At 37.7% G+C, this 18,375-nt stretch overlaps 1 protein-coding gene across 8 annotated transcripts in view; it reads left to right on the top strand.

The window, feature by feature from the left end:
* The window catches only part of VPS8 (VPS8 subunit of CORVET complex), a 261,243-nt gene that overhangs the window by 173,585 nt on the left and 69,283 nt on the right, over positions 1-18,375 (top strand). For all 8 annotated transcript variants that reach the window (XM_080656453.1, XM_080656454.1, XM_080656450.1 and 5 more), the window contains 4 exons: positions 6,456-6,603; positions 10,927-11,016; positions 12,867-12,909; positions 13,207-13,310. In XM_080656453.1, coding sequence (XP_080512579.1) covers positions 6,456-6,603; positions 10,927-11,016; positions 12,867-12,909; positions 13,207-13,310 — 385 coding nt within the window. The remainder of the gene's footprint in view (positions 1-6,455; positions 6,604-10,926; positions 11,017-12,866; positions 12,910-13,206; positions 13,311-18,375) is intronic.

Below are 18,375 nucleotides of genomic sequence, written 5' to 3'. Positions count from 1 at the left end.
CCCTATTTCTGGGCCTGATGGGGGCAAGATAGAAATTTTTCCTTAGCAGTATGAACAGAAATGGGGACACTGAGAATCCAGGGGCACTCATTTCACGCTACCAACAAATCTTACCATGCCACAATTTCCCATACATGGGTCCCTGGAATGCTTTCCTTGATTTCCTGTGAAAGAACATGATTTCCACTGGCAAAATCTATAGATAATTTTTATAAGAGCTTTTTTGAGCCCAAACTAACAACTGTTGCCATGAAGTAAGATCTCAGATGCTTCAATGAATGACAGATTTGCACTTCTTTTTATACATTTTTTTTTAAAAAAAAAGGAGTAATCTGTAAGGAAGATTACATGAAGGAAGGAAAAAAGCAAGGTGGGGAAAATAGCTATGATTGGATTACAGGGCAGTTAACAAGATTATGTGCTCCCTTGAGGATGGTTATGCCTCCCTTGAAGGTGATATTCTGGCATTTCAAAGGTGTGTTAAACTAGATGCACAGGAACAATGGACAGGGTTTGCTTAAGGCAAAGGTAAACCTTTTAGTAAAGAAGTTATAGGCCAGGGATGTGACTACCCACCATGTCCTGCCAGGAACTTATGATCAAATCACTTTGTGAGGTTACTTTTGGGCTCCTGGACTTGTCAGATGTATTACAGAAGCCCTATTTCATTCACAATAGGGACAAAGGAACATCAAGAGTAAGTAGACTGGCCCTGCCTAGCTGTTTTCCCTGGCAGACAGCTTCAGGCTATTTTTGCCTTTGATTTTTCCCTTTTTGTTCTTAAGCAATAGAATTTATTTTAAACATCCAGGTTTATCCTCCCCATGAAGCTCCTATAGAAGCATTCTGGGGAGTAGAGAAAATGAAAGAAAACAGTTATTTTGAGATGGGGATTGCTTATGTGTCATATCAGAATATTGCTTTTTTGTTGTTCTTGCCCCCAAAACCTGAGTTAATAGGATCATAATTCTTGTGTATATATAGTTATGCATATTTGATTTAACATTTGTATGAACTCACTGAGTTGTTTATGAGGGGATAGCTTTTTATTTTGTCAACAGCATTTTTAGAGGAACAAACTAGTTAAATTCTTATGTATATTTCTCTGTTTTCTTTATTCAATTTCTTTAAGTTATCTTTGCCATGTAAATAATGTCCTTAGTAGAAATAATTGACCTACAAAGATATTGTTGGCATCTGTATGTAGAAAGGTTAGTTTATGGTAGAGGGGAGGAGACAGGATTAATCCTCCAGAAACAAATTATTTGCCTGAATTGAGGCCACATTTGGGAGAGGAAGAATTTGCATCTTCTAGTTCCCTGCCCAGGAACTTATGATCACATCACCCTGTGACAGGGACAGCTGCTACATATCATTCCCCTTTTCTCCTCCCCGTACACACACACACCCTCTGTGCATTCCTGCTGGCCAAGAATTCTCACAGGAGTTCTGATACATTTACATCCATATGCAGGTCGGTCTTTTGTGCAGCGGGGATGCTTGAAGCATAATATGAAAGGACACTAATGGTTTTTATGAGGCTATGAGCGTCATAAGAAATAAGGAAAATGTGCAAATATATTTATATTCACAGTATTTTCCTCAGTATGATTTTCTTGGTAATGTCAACTTAGCCTTTGTTAACAATGTCCCAGAGGCCTCTGAAATATACATTATAATTTTTTCATAGAAAAATACATACAAAATGTCGGATTATATTTTTAAATGTTTAGTCAAAGTAAAAATTGAGCATTGCTAAGAGAATGAATGTCTTTGCCAAGGAGCAAAACATAGATTATGGAAATGGTTATACATTAGATTTAAGTTGAATCCGTTAGTGTTTCTATGTATAATTTTGAAGGTACATTTTAAGATACTGACACAGTGTTGAAATAGCATATTTGAAAGTTTAAAAATTAGAACATTATATATGTTAATAAACTTTGACATATGAAAATACATTTCTACTTTATGAATGCCTATCAACTTGGCCATGCTTACCACCGGAGACCGTATCTTTGGTTAATATTTTGCCAACAGCTCAAATTCAACCTTTTAAATTCGAATACATCATAATCTCATAATCTCCAGACTTGATACATAGATTGATAGGTAGGTAGGTAGGTAGGTAGATAGAGATATATAGATAGATAGATAGAAAATAACTTTCATGCATTAATTTAATTTCTTTATTCAATAATTCTTTATCATGAGATTATTTGCTATGTACTATGTGAGAGTTTGAAATGGCTAAAAATTATACTCACTTTAAAATCCAAACCTGTTTTTTTTCCTTTATTTTTTCTCTTAGCAAATGGCATTATCTGCCCATTTATTTCATTTAGCAATGTACCAATAGGTACAGCATACTAAGCACTGTGACAGGCACAGGAGGTAAAGTGATGAATAAGATGGGGCCCTGCCTTCATATAACTTTATTCTGATGGAGGAAGTTGATAAGTAAGCAGGCAGTTTTAGTGTAAGTGTCTTTAAAAAAAAGATCCCAAGTGCTAAATTTCTTACTTTCCTTTACCCACTCCACTCCACCTTCTCAGCCACACCACAGAGAACCAGTCACCCAAAATCTACCTCGTGGTTCTCTCTTCTGTGTGAGTCCCCCTCTTGTCTATCCACACTACCCTGGCTCAGGCACTCCGCATCTCTCTCCTGGTCTCTCTTGCTTGTCTCCTAACCAGCCTTCCTAATTCTACTTCCATTTTCAAAAAGACATATAATGACAATGTCTCCTTTCCCCTTGACACAATTATTTCAGTTCCCGTTATTCAAGGTAAAGTCCAAACTCCTCATGGTGTACAGGCTTTCTTGATCTGATTCAGGCATATCCAGCTTTTATTTTCTCACCTGGCTTTTCTCTTTCCCCCTTTATTCTGCAGCAGTACTGAATTAATTGGTCATAGGATACACTACACATTGTCATTCCTCCCTTTGAATATGTATTGCTCCCTCTTAGTCCACTTTGTTTCTTGGAGAAATTTGTATGTATTAAGAGCTCAAAAGTTACACATGTGCTTTGATCCAGTAATTTCATTTAAGGAAATACTGTGAAAGAAAAACGTAGTTAATATTCAAATATCCACCTTAGCATTTTATAGTGAAAAAGATATTTTAAAAAGTTGGTGGGGGAGATGGCTAAATAAACACTAAGATATATGAGCATAATTGAATACCAAATTACAAACATAGCTATGTAAATGTAAAAATAATGCCAAACTGAAAAAATACATAGCATGAAATAGTATGCCCTGTTGGGGAGAAAGAAATTTTCCTCTACTCCTGTAGGTTCTTTCAGCTGGCCTAATAATTAAAGGTACATGAGACAGATTAACAAGAGAAAATAACCAAATTTAATTTTACGTGTGTGTATGGGAACCCCACAGACATGAGAATCAGGGTTCCTACATGCATGAGAGGTTCGAGACAGAAAAGTGAAATGCGGTACATATGACATCATGAGCTAAGGAATGAGGTAAGGTGTCTGGGGTTTCAGATGGGAGGAGGGTAATTCACAGGATGACAAGAAGAGCAGATGTTTAATAATTCGGTTTGCCCTGCCATATAAATAGGTAATTACTCTTATATGGGCAAGGTTCCACTTTAAATTCTGTAAGGGAAAGGTAAAAATTTCTCTTGAGCCTGCAGAGTCTCTTTTGCCTTCAGCTCAAAATAATATACATGCCGTGCAGCCAGTGTTGCTCAGTGGTTGAGCATTGACCCATGAACCAAGAGGTCCCCAGTTCAATTCCTGGTCAGGGCACATGCCTGTGTGGTGGGCTTGCTCGCCATTAGGGGGCATGAAGGAGGCAGATGTTTCATTGATGTTGCTGTCTCTCTATTCCTCTCCCTTCTTCTCTTTTTAAAATTAATAAAAACATTTAAAAAATACTCTTCATGCCAAAGTAGCATATTTTGGGAAGGCCTGTACTTAACCCCTTCAGCGCACGTATATTTGTGCGTATGATCGAATGATAGTGAGAGGATATATAGAGAGATGTAGCTAGCTTAATGCTCATATACAGTCTTTGTCCCTGTTAGAGAACAAAAATTCAACTGAGTAAATTTAACGATCTAATTGACTATTGAGCGATTTTGAATCAAGAGCATCCCATCTAGTAAACAGAGAGATGATCCATGAAGTTGCACAAAATGGAAGGCTTTTATTGGCACAAACTGGGTGGGTCAAGAAAGTTATTAGCAAAAGAAAAGAAAGGATTGGTTCAGGCCAGGGCACCTTTCTTTACATGAGGACTTACTGTTTTCTGAAAATGATAAACAGCACTTCTTTTTCTAATAAGAATCTTCAGTTATAGGAGAACGAATTACATTTAGATGCAGAAATCTTTCCCAAATTAAGAGCTTTGTGACAGTCAGTCCTGACCAGAAGTTGGGTGATTAACTCAATAAGTTTTGCTGCTTGGGGCTTTCTATACTTGCTAATGGGCTAATTCAGTATCTTCTCAAATTGGCTGTAAATCCCAAAGATGAAGTTTTCTTTTCTTCTTTTGTGTGTGTGTGTTTCACAACTGCCTTTAATGTAGGAGTTTGTTAAGTGACTATTCCCTGGGTAGACCGCCATCTTACGTAGTGTTCTTTCCACATAACTTGAAAATTGTCTGTTAAATGTCTGTGGCCAGCTACACTATAAACTTTGAGAACAAAGACGGTTGCATTCATTGTTGTTCCCCCGGCATTAGCATTGCCTGGGCACATAATAAATATATGCTCAATAAATGTACATTAAATTGAACTTAACTGACTGGGAAAGGTAAATTGGACTGCCTTCAAATGGAGGAAACCAAATATAGAATAGAGGGGTGAAAATTACAAGGACTAGGGCAACAACACCAGATATGGCTCAGAATAAATTCTGTCTACATGAAGAAAATAGAAGATGCACATGACAAACCCAGGGAAATGATAGTTTTTAGGTAGGATGAATGTTGTGTCTCAGTAGAACACTTATTAGGTATAAGAGAAAAGGGAATGATAACCAATTTTTCTGAACATTAAAGTGAGCTAATGTATTTTTCAGATATTTACACCATATTGTAGGCAACGTTAATATTTTCTCTACATCATACTTCTGTTAATATGTCTTATAAATGCAAGACTATGGAGCAAATTAAGATTAGACGTAGCATCTGTTGGTGAATCACAGTATTTAATTCTTTCCAGGCATTTATTGGCAAAACCCTTTACAAGTACTGAAGTTGTGAATATGCATCAAACCAAGCAAATCACCCGAATGAACAGATTTTGATGCATTCATTTGGGAAATAATCTGTCTGCTGGGACACAATTAGGCAGCATCAACATCATCAGAATGTTAATAAGTAAACTGCAGCATTGATGAGTTTACATCCATTTCTGACTGTTGCTTATCAGTCTTGCTCATAAATACAATTTGTTATATCCATTTCTCAGAGCTCTATTAGTCATCTGTTAGCTACTTGCTTTGCCATATATCCCAGTGCTAACTTTAATGGCTGTCAAAATTAGTATAGTCTTGGGACATAACAAATGGATGCTCAGTAAAGGTACACTGTTGTAGGCTTTGAGAATTAACTAATGAGGAGATAAACTGGTACCTACCCTCACAGAGTTTATAGTCTTTTAGAGAAGACAGATAAATAAAGAAGTAATTACAACAGGGTGTGACTGGTGCTATAAGGGAAGCATAGTAGAGATAGCTGTTGAGACTGGAAGATGGTTTATATATACACGTATATAGTTACTCATGAATCAAATTGTTTAAACTGAATTGGTCATCTGTTTCTTTTAGAGCAGCAGTATAACTTTTGGTATGATTTATTTATTGGAGCCTCCACTGACTATTATTTCCTTAATTACTCAATGTAAACTGAGCAGTATTGTGATTTAGAGCGCCTCTGATATAATATACAGAGGCGCTCTAAATCACAATCTGGTTTATAGAACTTCTTTTTAATTTCTAGAATTCTAATCCTGTGCTGATTTTATATGTTGATGTCTTCTTTCAGTCTCTAGGGCAGGGGTGGGCAAACTTTCTGACTCGAGGGCCACAATGGGTTCTTAAACTGGACCGGAGGGCCGGAACAAAAGCATGGATGGAGTGTTTGTGTGAACTAATATAAATTCAAAGTAAAGGAGCAGAGGGGAGAGCAAGAGAACCCTCCGCTCTTTCAGCTCCGCGGGCCGGATAGAACAGCCGAACGGGCCGCATCCGGCCCGTGGGCCGTAGTTTGCCCACGGCTGCTCTAGGGCATATCTTTCAACTTGGTTTTTAGTGACTTTTTTTATTAATTCATCCTAATAATCTGAGTAACAGTGAGATTTTTAATTCATGATATTACCTGACCAAAAGGTAGTCTTGGTTTTAAGATAGCATCCTTTTTACCTGAAGCTTTAATTATAGATGTGATTAAGTAATGCTACTCTTTTGCTTTTTATGTTTTTAGGGAAGGTATTCATGTAAATCAGGAGCTGCTGCAGATATCCCCCTGTATTACAGAACAGTTCATTGAGCTGTTGTGTCAGTTCAGCCCAACCCAAGTCATAGAGACATTACAAGTCCTTGAGGGCTACCGCCTAGAAGAAACTATCCAGGTAAGACCAATAATGGAGAGAAAGCCTGAGTACACTTTTCCTAATCATTCACCATTTTACAGTTAAGCAAAGGGAGACTCACATATTAAATTACTTGCCTAAGTTTTTAGCTAGTAGCATCTGAGATGGAACCCAGAGAGTCTGATCCATAGTGCATGCTTTTCATTGCTATGGAATAAACTGCTTTCACATGTTTTCTAGTAAAGTCAGAAACAGCACATGTCCATCATTGTTATTAATAAAGTTTCACAGACATTCTAGCCAACATGATAAACATACAAAAATGAATACAGTAAAAGTATAAAAAGGGAAAAACCAAGCTCTTGTTTGTAGGTACTGATGGTTACATAGTCCTCTTATGCAATAACACTAGGTTGAAGAGCAATTCAGTAGCCTTAGCACAATCATTACCTTGATTCATTTCCCTTATTTTCACCTGTTTCCAAATGAAAATGAAAATGTATATACATGTTCTAATCCTATCTAATAAAGAGGGAATATGCTAATTGACCATCATGTTCTCACAAAGGTGGCGGCACCCACAGCCAATAAGGAAGGAATATGCTAATTGACTTCCATGCCCTCAAAAATGGTGGGGCACACAGTCACAAGATGGTGGTGCCCAGTCCCCTCAGCCCCCCAGCCTCCCAGGGCTGGCCTGAGGCGCAGGCAAGCCTCAGATGTCGGCTGCCCAGCTGCCCAGGGCCGGCCCGAGGCACAGGCAAGCCTTGGATGGTGGTTGCCCAGCCGCCCAGGGCCACCTGAGGCTCAGGTAACCAGGGCTGGCCAAAGCTTGCACTGCCGGCATTGGCAGCAGCAGAGGTGTGATGGGGGTGTCGCCTTCCCCTGATTGCCGGGTCACCTCCCGCCCTTGAGGGCTCCCGGACTGTGAGAGGGGGCAGGCTGGGCTGAGGGACACCCCCCACAGTGCATGAATTTTCATGCACCTGGCCTCTAGTATACTATAAGAGGTTAGCATGTTCCCTATTTAAAATGCAACCTACCATTTTGTCTTCTTTCTTTTATGTCAGTACTCATGAAATAATAATCTGTATTTTTTGCATCCACCTCCTGAACTGTCCACACACTTAAATTTTTTTAAAATTATGAAATATTTCAAATATGTCGAAATGTGCATGAAGAATATCAAATACATATGTACCCACCAAGCCAATTTATAAATGTTAACATCTTTTTATACTGGCTTCAGATATTTGTTGTTTTGTTTTAGAAATAAAGCATCTTTTATTTGTCATGTTCCCCACTCTCCCCTGAGGTCACCACCAGCCTGAAGATGGGAAGTTTATCCAGGTTGTTTATTTTTCATATATACAGGGTGGGACAAAAGTAGATCTACAGTTGTTTGCTTGGAAATGAATACAATAATTAAAAGATGCAATTTTATTATTATTATGGTATCATACAGTACATATCCTATTACAAATTGCTTTTGTCATTAATTTTTTGTCAATTTTTATACATGTAGATACACTAGTAGTTCACTCATTTTAATGGTCATGTAATAACCTATTGAATGATTATGCCACAATTTATATATTTATCTATTATAGACATTCAGCTCATTTCCAGTCTTTTGCCATTATAAATAATGTTACATTAGCCATCAGGTTTCTCTAAGTAATATACCTGGAAGTGGAATTCTTTGGACAACAGAGTAGTTTAATTCTACTGATATTGCCAAGCTGATTTCCTATTTGTTTCATTCTCTTCATCAGTGTTTGATATTTGCTGTTTTTTCACATCCTTGCTAATTCCTAGTATTTTTAGACTTCTGAATTTTTGCCAGTGGAATGGGGCTTATTGATTACTAATGACATTGAATATCTTTCCATATGTTTAATGACCCGTTAGATTTTCTTTTCTCTGAATTATCTATTCCTATCGTTTTTCCAGCTGAGTGTTTGCCCTTCTCTTACTGGTTTATAGAACTTCTTTTTAATTTCTAGAATTCTAATCCTGTGCTGATTTTATATGTTGATGTCTTCTTTCAGTCTCTAGGGCATATCTTTCAACTTGGTTTTTAGTGACTTTTTTATTAATTCTCACTCAAGGATATGTTTGTTTTTTTAATTGATTTTAGAGAGAAAGGAAGGGAGCAGGGAGAGGGAAACATTGATGTGAGAGAGAAACATTCATCTGTTGCCTCCTGCACCTGTCCTGCAGGGACCAAACCTGCAATCTAGGTATGTACCCTGACTGGGAGTCGAATCCCACAACATTTTGGTGTATGGGTCGATGCTCCAACCAACTGAGCCACCCAGCCAGGGCTTAGTGACTTCCTTTTAATTTATCAATCTTTTCCTTCAATGTTTAATTTTTTGGGTATCAGTCTTTCCTTTTGACTTTGATGGCATAAAGGCTGTCCTCTTTTATGAGTTTTATAGGTTAGCTTTTTACATTTAGGCTTTTAATCCATCTGGAATTTATTTTTTGTAAACAGATCAAGAGAGGGATTTATATTTTTTTCATGTGGATGGCTAATGTTCCACGTGGCATTTTATTGTGCTTTCCTCACTGATTTATGATACCATACTGTCATATACCAGCTTCCAAATGTACATGGATCTGTTTGTGGATCCTGTTCTGTTCCTTTGATTATTTTTCTTTTCCTATACTCATACCACATATTTTATTATTATAGGTTTAAAATAAGGCTTCTTATTTGAAAGAAGAGTCTTTCCTTCTCATTCTTTTTCTTTAAAACTCTTCGGCTACTCTTGACCTCCTACTATTCTACATCAATTTAAGAATCAGATTGTCAGGTTCCTTTAAAAAAATATTCTTCTGGAATTTTGATGAAAAGGGTACATTGAATTTATAGATTAATTTGGGGAAGATTGACATCTTATGGTATTGTCTTTACATTCAGAAACATGTTTATCTTTTAAAAATGCCTTTTATGCTCTTTGGCAAGATTGTATCACTTTATATAATATTTTGCATAAGGTTTTGCACATATTTTCTTAAATTTATCGTTAGGTACTTAAAATTTTGTTAGCATTTTGAAAGGAAGTTTTTGAAATGACATTTCTTATTGAGATTGCTGCTGTATGTTACTAATTTTTGTACAGTTTTGTATCTGGCAACCAGGCTAAATTCCTTTCTTTATTCAATAGTTTTTAGATTTTCTTATGAGAATAATATTTTCTAGGTATAATGGTAGTTGTCTTTATCTTCCCAACCTTATAGTTTTTTCTTTCTTTTATCAGATATCTAGGAGCTCTAGATTATTTTGATCAGAAACAGTGATAGTATGCATTCTTGCCTTGTTCCTGATTTGAAAGGAAATGTGTCTAATATTATACATTAAATATGGTGTTTATTGTAAGACTGTGATAGATAATTTTTATTAAGTTAAGAAAGTTCCCTTCCCAGTATAGGTAAGAGTGTTTTGTATTATTTTGTTTTTGTCAAGAATGGGTACTGCATTTTATCAAATTATTTTTCTGCATTTATTGAGATGATCACATTTTTCTCCTTTTATCTGTTAACCTGTTAATATGTTATTTGTGCCTTGCTTATTTACTCCTAAAAAAGATTTATTCCACTTTATAAATCTTTTCAAAGAATAATTTTGGATTTGTTAAATCTCTTTATTGTTTCTTTCTATGGCATTATTTTCTTTTTTATATATATATATATATTTTATTGATTTTTTTACAGAGAGGGATAGAGAGTTAGAAACATCGATGAGAGAGAAACATCAATCAGCTGCCTCCTGCGGGATGTGCCCGCAACCAAGGTACATGCCCTTGACCGGAATCGAACCTGGGACCTTTCAGTCCACAGGCCGATGCTCTATCCACTGAGCCAAACCGGTTAGGGCGGCATTATTTTATTTTATTTAAGCTTAATTGGTATTTCATTTTTACTTATTGACACTCTTAGTTTTTTAAATTTTATTTAGAGCCCGCAAATTGATACAATGGTGTTTTCATTGTCATTTTGTTCTAAATATTTTGTGTATAATTATACTTATCAATTTCTGGTTTATATTATTACTACTTATATAATACAATATGTGTTGCCTTTTCTCCAATGAATATTCCTCATTCATGTGCATAACAATTTTTTAAATAAGTAAGTGGGGGAAATGAATGCACTTGGTCTAGTCAGAATAAAAAATAGGGCACTATAAGACCAAAAGTCAAGTATTTGCATATTGTACTGTAAAGTAGCATACTACCAAGATATGGATTTGTTAATTAGTATCATATTGGGGTTTTTTCATCCTTAATAGGACCTTCTCACTTCACAAGCAAGATTCATGAACACAAATCTTTATCTTTTCTTCTTTCCTAGATTACCCAGAAGTATCAACTTCATGAAGTCACTGCATATCTGTTAGAAAAGAAAGGAGATGTTCATGGTGCATTTTTAATAATGCTTAAGGTAGTATTTTACTATATTTGCTTTGTCATGTTTCAATGTGTCCCTCTATTCAATGCATTAGTCTATCTCTTTTTTGAAATATAATTAACATACAATATTGCCTAAATTTTCATCAATCCATTTTAATTTATTATATTTCAAAGTAAGTTGCAGGCAATAGTACATTTTACCTCAATATTTTTATCATGCCTATCACTGACTAGAGTTTAGTATTTCTGTATGGTACTTTTTAAAGGTAAAATATACATACAACAAAATACACAAGTCTTAAAAGTACCATTTGATGATTTTTGACAAATGCACACACCTGTCTAATCCTAGTCCCTAACAAGATGGAGAACATTGCCAGGAATTTCCCTCATGCTTCTTCCGTCAGTTTCCATTTCCACTCCCCCAGAAGTAACCACTCTTCTGATTTTGTTTTTCCACCTTGGGTTAGTTTTACCCTTTTTTATTCATTCATATTAATGGAGTCATTTAATAGGTTTTCTTATATAATCCCTCTTGCATTCAGCATAATGTATTTGAGATTAGTCTCTGTTATTGGATGTATCAGTAGTTTGTCCCATTCATTGCTGAGTAATATAATTGTATGAATATACCACAGTTTATCCATTCTTCTATTGATCGACACTTGGGCTAGTTCTAGTTTTTGGCTATTATGAATAAAGCTTCTATAATCACTTTTGTACACAAATGTTTTCATTTTCCTGGAATCATTACCAAGGAGTGAATTGCTCGGTCACCAGATAGGTATAGGTTTAGTTTTGTAAGAAATTATCAGACCTCTTTCCAAAGTGGTTGTAGCATTTTACGTCCTACCAATGATGTATGAGTGCTTTGGTTGCTCCACATTTTTACCAACAGTTTGGTGTTCTATCAAATTTTGAAAAAAAATTTTTTTTCATTTAATTGTTGTAACATATACATAGCATGAAATTTACCATTTCAATGGCATTACATATATTTACATTGCTGTGCAGCCATCATTACCATCCACCTCCAGAATTTTTTCAACTTCTCACAAACCCATTAGATAATTCCTTTCCATTCCTCCCTACCTCCCAGCCCCTGGAAACCACCATTCTACTTTTAAACTATATGACTTTAATTACTCGAGATACTGCATATAAGTGGAATAATACAGTATTTGTCTTAATGGGTCTAGCTTATTACACTTAGCGTAGTGTCTTCAGGGATATTACACTTAGCATAGTGTCTTGAGGGCCAGGGCCTAAGCTGTGTGTGGCAGTGGTGATGGAGAGAGAAGAGGACATGAATTTGAGAACTTACTGATCATTTAAATACAGTATAAAGTGAATGAGAGGGAGTGGTTAATGATGATTCTATGATTTTTAGCTTAAAATTAACCTGTAAGGGACCTCAAGAACAGGAGCAAATTTTTGGTAGAAGGGCTATATTAAAGTCAGCTTCAGTGTGTATTCAGAAGCCTTTGCAATATCAGTATCTGAGGATCTAGAATTCAGTAGAGCAGTGGACCCTATAACTCTATTATAGTATTTTAGGATATTTCACATTCAAGGTTGTGCCCCATGCTATGGAGTTAGACTTGTCATGTCCTTTCTTATCTCAAAGCATGGATACATTCTGATCCTCATTACTGTGCCTCAGAGATGTCAATGATGACTATGTAGGTAGAACAACAGAAGCAAAAGTGGAGCAAAATAAGTGATACTTGATATACTGCTAGTATGCATTCTATATACACCAGAATTCTCTTCTGAACAACAGGGACCATTCCTAATAACTTTGTTGTTTCCTTTTCTTTAAAATATGTCAGTTTAATTATTTGGTGGATTAGAAATTAAAGTATTCCTTTTACCTCCTAGAGACTACAAAGCAAACTTCAAGAAATAACACATCAAGGTGAAAGTAAGTTCTTGAGTGTAATTTACAATTTCTTTTTTATTTACCCCATGTTTTTAAAAATGTTGCCAATAAACTGCATTTATTAAGTAATAAATTCATTAAGTAAATTTTCCTGCATAAATACTGTTTATCGACTTTAACATTGGTTTCAATTTTAATTTGTTTTTAAGGCATCATAATAGGAAAGCAAATAAACCATGTGGCTTTGTGATGCTGATTGTCAGTGGAGTTCAGTGTACAGAAATTTGAGATTATCATTAATATATTCTTAAGTGATGTTAACAATTTTTCTGAATCTAGCTACCAGAGAGGATCCCTCATTGAAGGATGTGGAAGAGACCATGGTAGAGACAATTGCCCTTTGCCAGAGAAATTCACATAATTTGAACCAGCAGCAAAGAGAGGTAGGAGAATGATTACTTAGGCATTTAAAAGTCTGTTCTGTCCTGAAACTATGAATTAATCCTATTTCTATTGCCCTTGCAGCTACCTGAGTTCAATTCAACTGATTTTAACCACTGTTTAGTGCTCCCAGGAGTATAAGACTCCCAAAGTTGTTATGAGGAGTGCCTGTTCTTTGTTCTATGAAAAGGCTCTATATTCTTAGATTTGGCTGTGTTGCAGAACTTAACTGTCTGAATACTAGATGTCCTTGTTCTTTTTGAACTGAGATTTTGTGTATTCCGTGTAGTGGTATTGTGGATGTGTCATCATTTATCATCTCTTCCATTCCCCATGGATGAAAGTGAGCATGAAGAACTGGAAGAAAACCCTCAGGGATACAGAGAAAGCTGGAAAAGGTCAAAGAAGTTTATGACATAGTAGTTCTCAACCTTGGCTGCACCATAGAGTCACCTAGGGAGCTTTGAAAAATCGCAGCACTCAGATTGCAACCAGGTCAATGAAATTAATGTCCCTGTAGCTGTGACCCAGTCATGAGTATGTTGTAAACTTCCCCCATGATTCCACTGTGCAACCCAGGGTGGAAGCACTGCTGTACTAGATTCCAGAGTGCAAAAGGGAGAACACAGAACTGAAGGAGGAATAGTGGAGCACCTGTGCAGATGGGAGTTACAGCAGTAAAGCAGAAACTAAGGGGACAAGATGTGACTTGACAACAAAATTCTGCAGTAGTCTTAAGAAGTAAAGTCGACAACATGATATGGCATAACTCCTCTGGTGCCTGCCCCTCGAGGCTGTGGCCTCTGGCTTAACACCTCCTGGCTTTTTCCCACTGCCTGGTGGTCTGAAATGGGAAGCAGGGTAAATGTTTCACATACAGTTAGCCATGTGTGTTACAATGGAAATAATAAACTTGATGTTTTCTTATGAGATGGATAAATTTCTCCTTTACATTTTTAAAAATATATTTTTATTGATTTCAGAGGGGAAGGGAGCAGGAGAGAGAGATACAAACATCAGTGGTGAGAGAGAATCATTGATCGGCTGCCTCCTGCGCGCACGCACGCACACACACACACACACACACACACACACACACACACACACACACACCGCCCCCCCCCCCCTTCCCCACTCCCAGGGATCCAGCCCAAAACTCAGGCATGTGCCCTGACTGGAAATCGAACCGAGACCTCCTGGGTCATTGATCAACACTCAACTACTGAGGCACACCGGCCAGGCTCCTTTATGTTTTTGTCAATGATTTTTTTAAGGTTATGAATTTTGAAAACCCTTTAGAGTTTGAATTCTAACAAGCACATTTACATAATATAGGTGCTTTTTTGTTTATCAAAAAACTTTTATGTGTGAAAGACATATACCCATCATTTTTTTAAATCCTGCAATACAGAAAGTTATGCAGAAGGATGCTTTTAAAAATTATCTGTGTCTGTCCTATCACCCAGAAATAATCATCATTATCATTTGGTGACTATCACTCTAGATATTTTTTATCTGTCTAGGTTAACATAATTTTAGAAAAAAATGGATCAAATAATGCTTGCTTTTAAAATAAATATAAAATTTAGTCTCATTTAGGAAGCATATGTAAAACTGAGGAATTGGTGAATTTCAAATATTTCTTCACCATACTACCTCTTAATAAATCTCACTAAAGTTTAAAAAATCTGAACTGTAATAGATTGGAATTAGTATGTTTATAATTACATTTCAGTTTTTAAAATATCTATGATTCCAAGCCAGTAAGGAAATTTGTATGAATTCATATGTCCTCTAACCTCTCTTGTCCAACCATCTTAATTTTAATTAGTTATGTTATTTTACTTTATTAAGGTTAATAATACACTCTTTTCTGAACCCATAATTCTCATGGTTGTTTAATCTTTATTCAAATGGATAACAGGCTTTACACCAGTTCTTTTGCCATGATTTTTCCATCCCAAGTTTTTATTTTCATTTATCTTACTAGTGGCCCGGTGCACAAAATTCATGCACGGGGGGAGGGGGTGGCCCTCAGCCCGGCCTGCACCCTCTCCAATCTGGGACCCCGCAGGGGATGTCCGACCGCCGGTTTAGGCCCAATCGGGCCTAAACCAGCGGTCAGACATTCCTCTCGCAATATGGGATCACGGGTTCCTAATTGCTTACCTGCCTGCCTGCCTGATCACCCCTAACCACTCTGCCTGCTGGTCTGCTCGCCCCCAACTACCCTCCCATTGGCCTTTTTGCCCCCAACTGCCCCCCCTTGCTGGCCTGATCGCCCCTAACTGCCCCCCCCACCAGCCTGCTCTCTCCCAACTGCCCCCCTTGCTGGCCTGATCACCCCCAATTGCCCTCCCCTCCTGGCCGGATCGCCCCTAACTGCCTGTGCCTTGGCCCTGCCACCATGCTTGGTCTGGAAGGATGTCCAGAAGGTCTCCCAGTCTAATTAGCATATTACCCTTTTATTAGTATAGATGGTTAGTCGGCTATATTTGGACATGGTGGTATTTTGATAGAAAAACACAAAAGGGTAAAATTGTTAAATCTATGTTTATACATATTTGATACCAAGCCTTTTTTAAATTTCAATCCTTCCATCTCCTCTTAAATATTTATTTGATACTCTTCTTGTCATGGAAATTTTAAGGAAAATGACAATTATGATTTATAAATAGAGCTGTTCAGGTTCACATCACCTGAAATATGTCCAGATTCACATATATTAATGGTAGACTTAGATATAAAATCCATGCCTCCAGAACACTAGGGATTATTTTGACTATATTTGAACTCTGTGTCTCTTAAAGACAGGAACAAGTCTTCCTTTAATATGACAAAAGGGAAATTTATTTATTTATTTATTTATTTATTTATTTATTTACTTGGTCAAAAAATGTTTGTGATGGAATTTGTTTATTAAAGATATTAGATGTTAGACTTTTTTCTATTCTTTGAAATTTTCACTTCTCTAGGATTATAATTATACCATTTTCTGGCTGCATGTAAGAGAAGTCTATCTATAAGGGAAATCTGTCTCACGCCTCACACCACTCTCTACCACCACACCCATAGCCCTCCAAAACTGGTTTCTGCTTCATTTCTGAACAAGTTTCATAACAGAAGTACTTGAATGTTTGCTTTTATGTAAATAGTATTTTTTTGAAAATGCTAGACTGCTTTTATATAATAACAAACTTTAATTTTGGGGGATTTTTAATAATTGTTTTGCCTTGTTTCTCTTTGCTTTGCTTTATTTGGTTTTGTTTTGGAGAGTTTGAGAACAAGAGCTATTGCTGCAGACCCTAAACTAACTAGAAAAGTTGCAGTATCCAAAAGCTTGATTATGAACTGTCTATAATATCTCTTTCTAAAAGTTTCTTCAGAAAATTAAATATTATAGAGTATTTTTTTAAGTTTGACCACAGGAAGTTGGGTTGACAGTCATTTCCCAAATAGAATGTCTACCTGTCCTATCTTTGTATGTCTGGCTATTTATGCTGCTATATCAGCATCTACTGATTAGGTATAACAAAGAACATGGCTTTGCCTTGCATATAATTACCTGCAAAGAAAGCTATCCTATATAATAAAGAGGTAATATGCAAATTGAGCATCACACCATCACAAGGTGGCGGTGCCCACAGCGGGGGTGGGTCGGCTGCTCCACATGCCTGCCACCGGAGTCCTGTCAGCCCCACTGGGGGCCTCGGGTCCTCCTGTACCCCCCACTGACTGACAGCTCGCCCAGGCTCCTCCAACAAGCTGCCCATCCCTCTCTTCCTCCCTCCCCCAAAGCTGAAGCCTGACTGTAGTATCCAATAAATTGGAAGTTATGAGTATCCTCCATTCCTCAGCCGGGGCTGGCCACTCTGCACGCCTGGTGCCGGAGTCCCCTCAGCCCTGCCGGGGGCCTCAGGTCCTCCTGCACCCCCCACTGACTGAGGCTCAGGCAAGCAGGGCTGGCCGAGGCGCAGGAAAGCTGCGGATGGCGGCTGCCCAGCCATATAGGGCTGGCCCAAGGCTCAGGTAACCAGGGCCGGCCAAGGCTTGTGCTGCCAGCAGTGGCAGCAGCAGAAGTGTGATGGGGGCATTGCCTTCCTCTGACTGCCAGGTCGCCTCCCGCCCCTGAGGGCTCCTAGACTCTGAGAGGGGGCAGGCCAGGCTGAGGGACCCCCCACTCCAGTGCATGAATTTTCATGCACCAGGCCTCTAGTCCTATATAATAAAAGCTTAATATGCTAAGTGCCCGGTCGTCCAGTCGTCTGTTCAACTATTCAAAGTTAATATGCTAATGATATGCTAAGGCTGCTCAACTGCTCGCTATGACACGCACTGCCAACCAGGGGGCAGACGCTTGACCCATACTTTAGCTTGCTGCTGGGGTCCAGCCCATCCTGACTGAGCAAGACAGGCCAGACATGCCCTGGAGCCCTCCCGTGGTCCCTCCCCAGCTGCTCAACCTCCCGCGTCCCTCCCCGGCCCCAATTGTGCACCAATGGGGTCTCTCAGCCTGGCCTGTGCCCTCTCGCAATCCAGGCTGAGGGACTCCCCCCCACCCAGTGCATGAATTTTGTGCACTGGGTCTCTAGTTTATTATGTAACAAGGGAAAGTAATTCCAGTTTAGTTGTGTTACCCTCAGTATTTAGGATTGTCACTTTCATGGATTGTTATTTTAGCCTGTGGGTTTTCTGTTTTCCAAGTTAAAAAAAAATTAAGAAACAATATTAAAGAGCAAGAGAGGTAAAATATTGAAAAGGTATTTGCCATATATTTAGGGTTAATGTGGAGATTTTAATTGAAGAAGAATAACTCAATTTTAAAAAAGGAAAGGACTAACAATAAAATACAAGATTAAAGGTCATAAGTACTAGATAAAATAAAATTTCAATAAAATAAAGAATTGCTGGTATATAACATGGCTCAAGCCAGTATCTTAAGAATTGAATAAATATATAAAAAGTCAGCAGTATAAAACCCTGGCCTTAGAAAACCTCAAATGGGGCAGATAAGGGCTTCCTAGTAAAGCTCCTTAGTGGGAGGTCACCCAGTAGGAAAGTCACTGG

The sequence above is a fragment of the Plecotus auritus genome, assembly GCF_963455305.1.
Source record: "Plecotus auritus genome assembly, chromosome: 2".
Lineage (NCBI taxonomy): Eukaryota > Metazoa > Chordata > Mammalia > Chiroptera > Vespertilionidae > Plecotus > Plecotus auritus.
The sequence above is the reverse complement of the archived record's forward strand: the minus strand, read 5'-3'. Positions and strand labels throughout refer to the sequence as shown.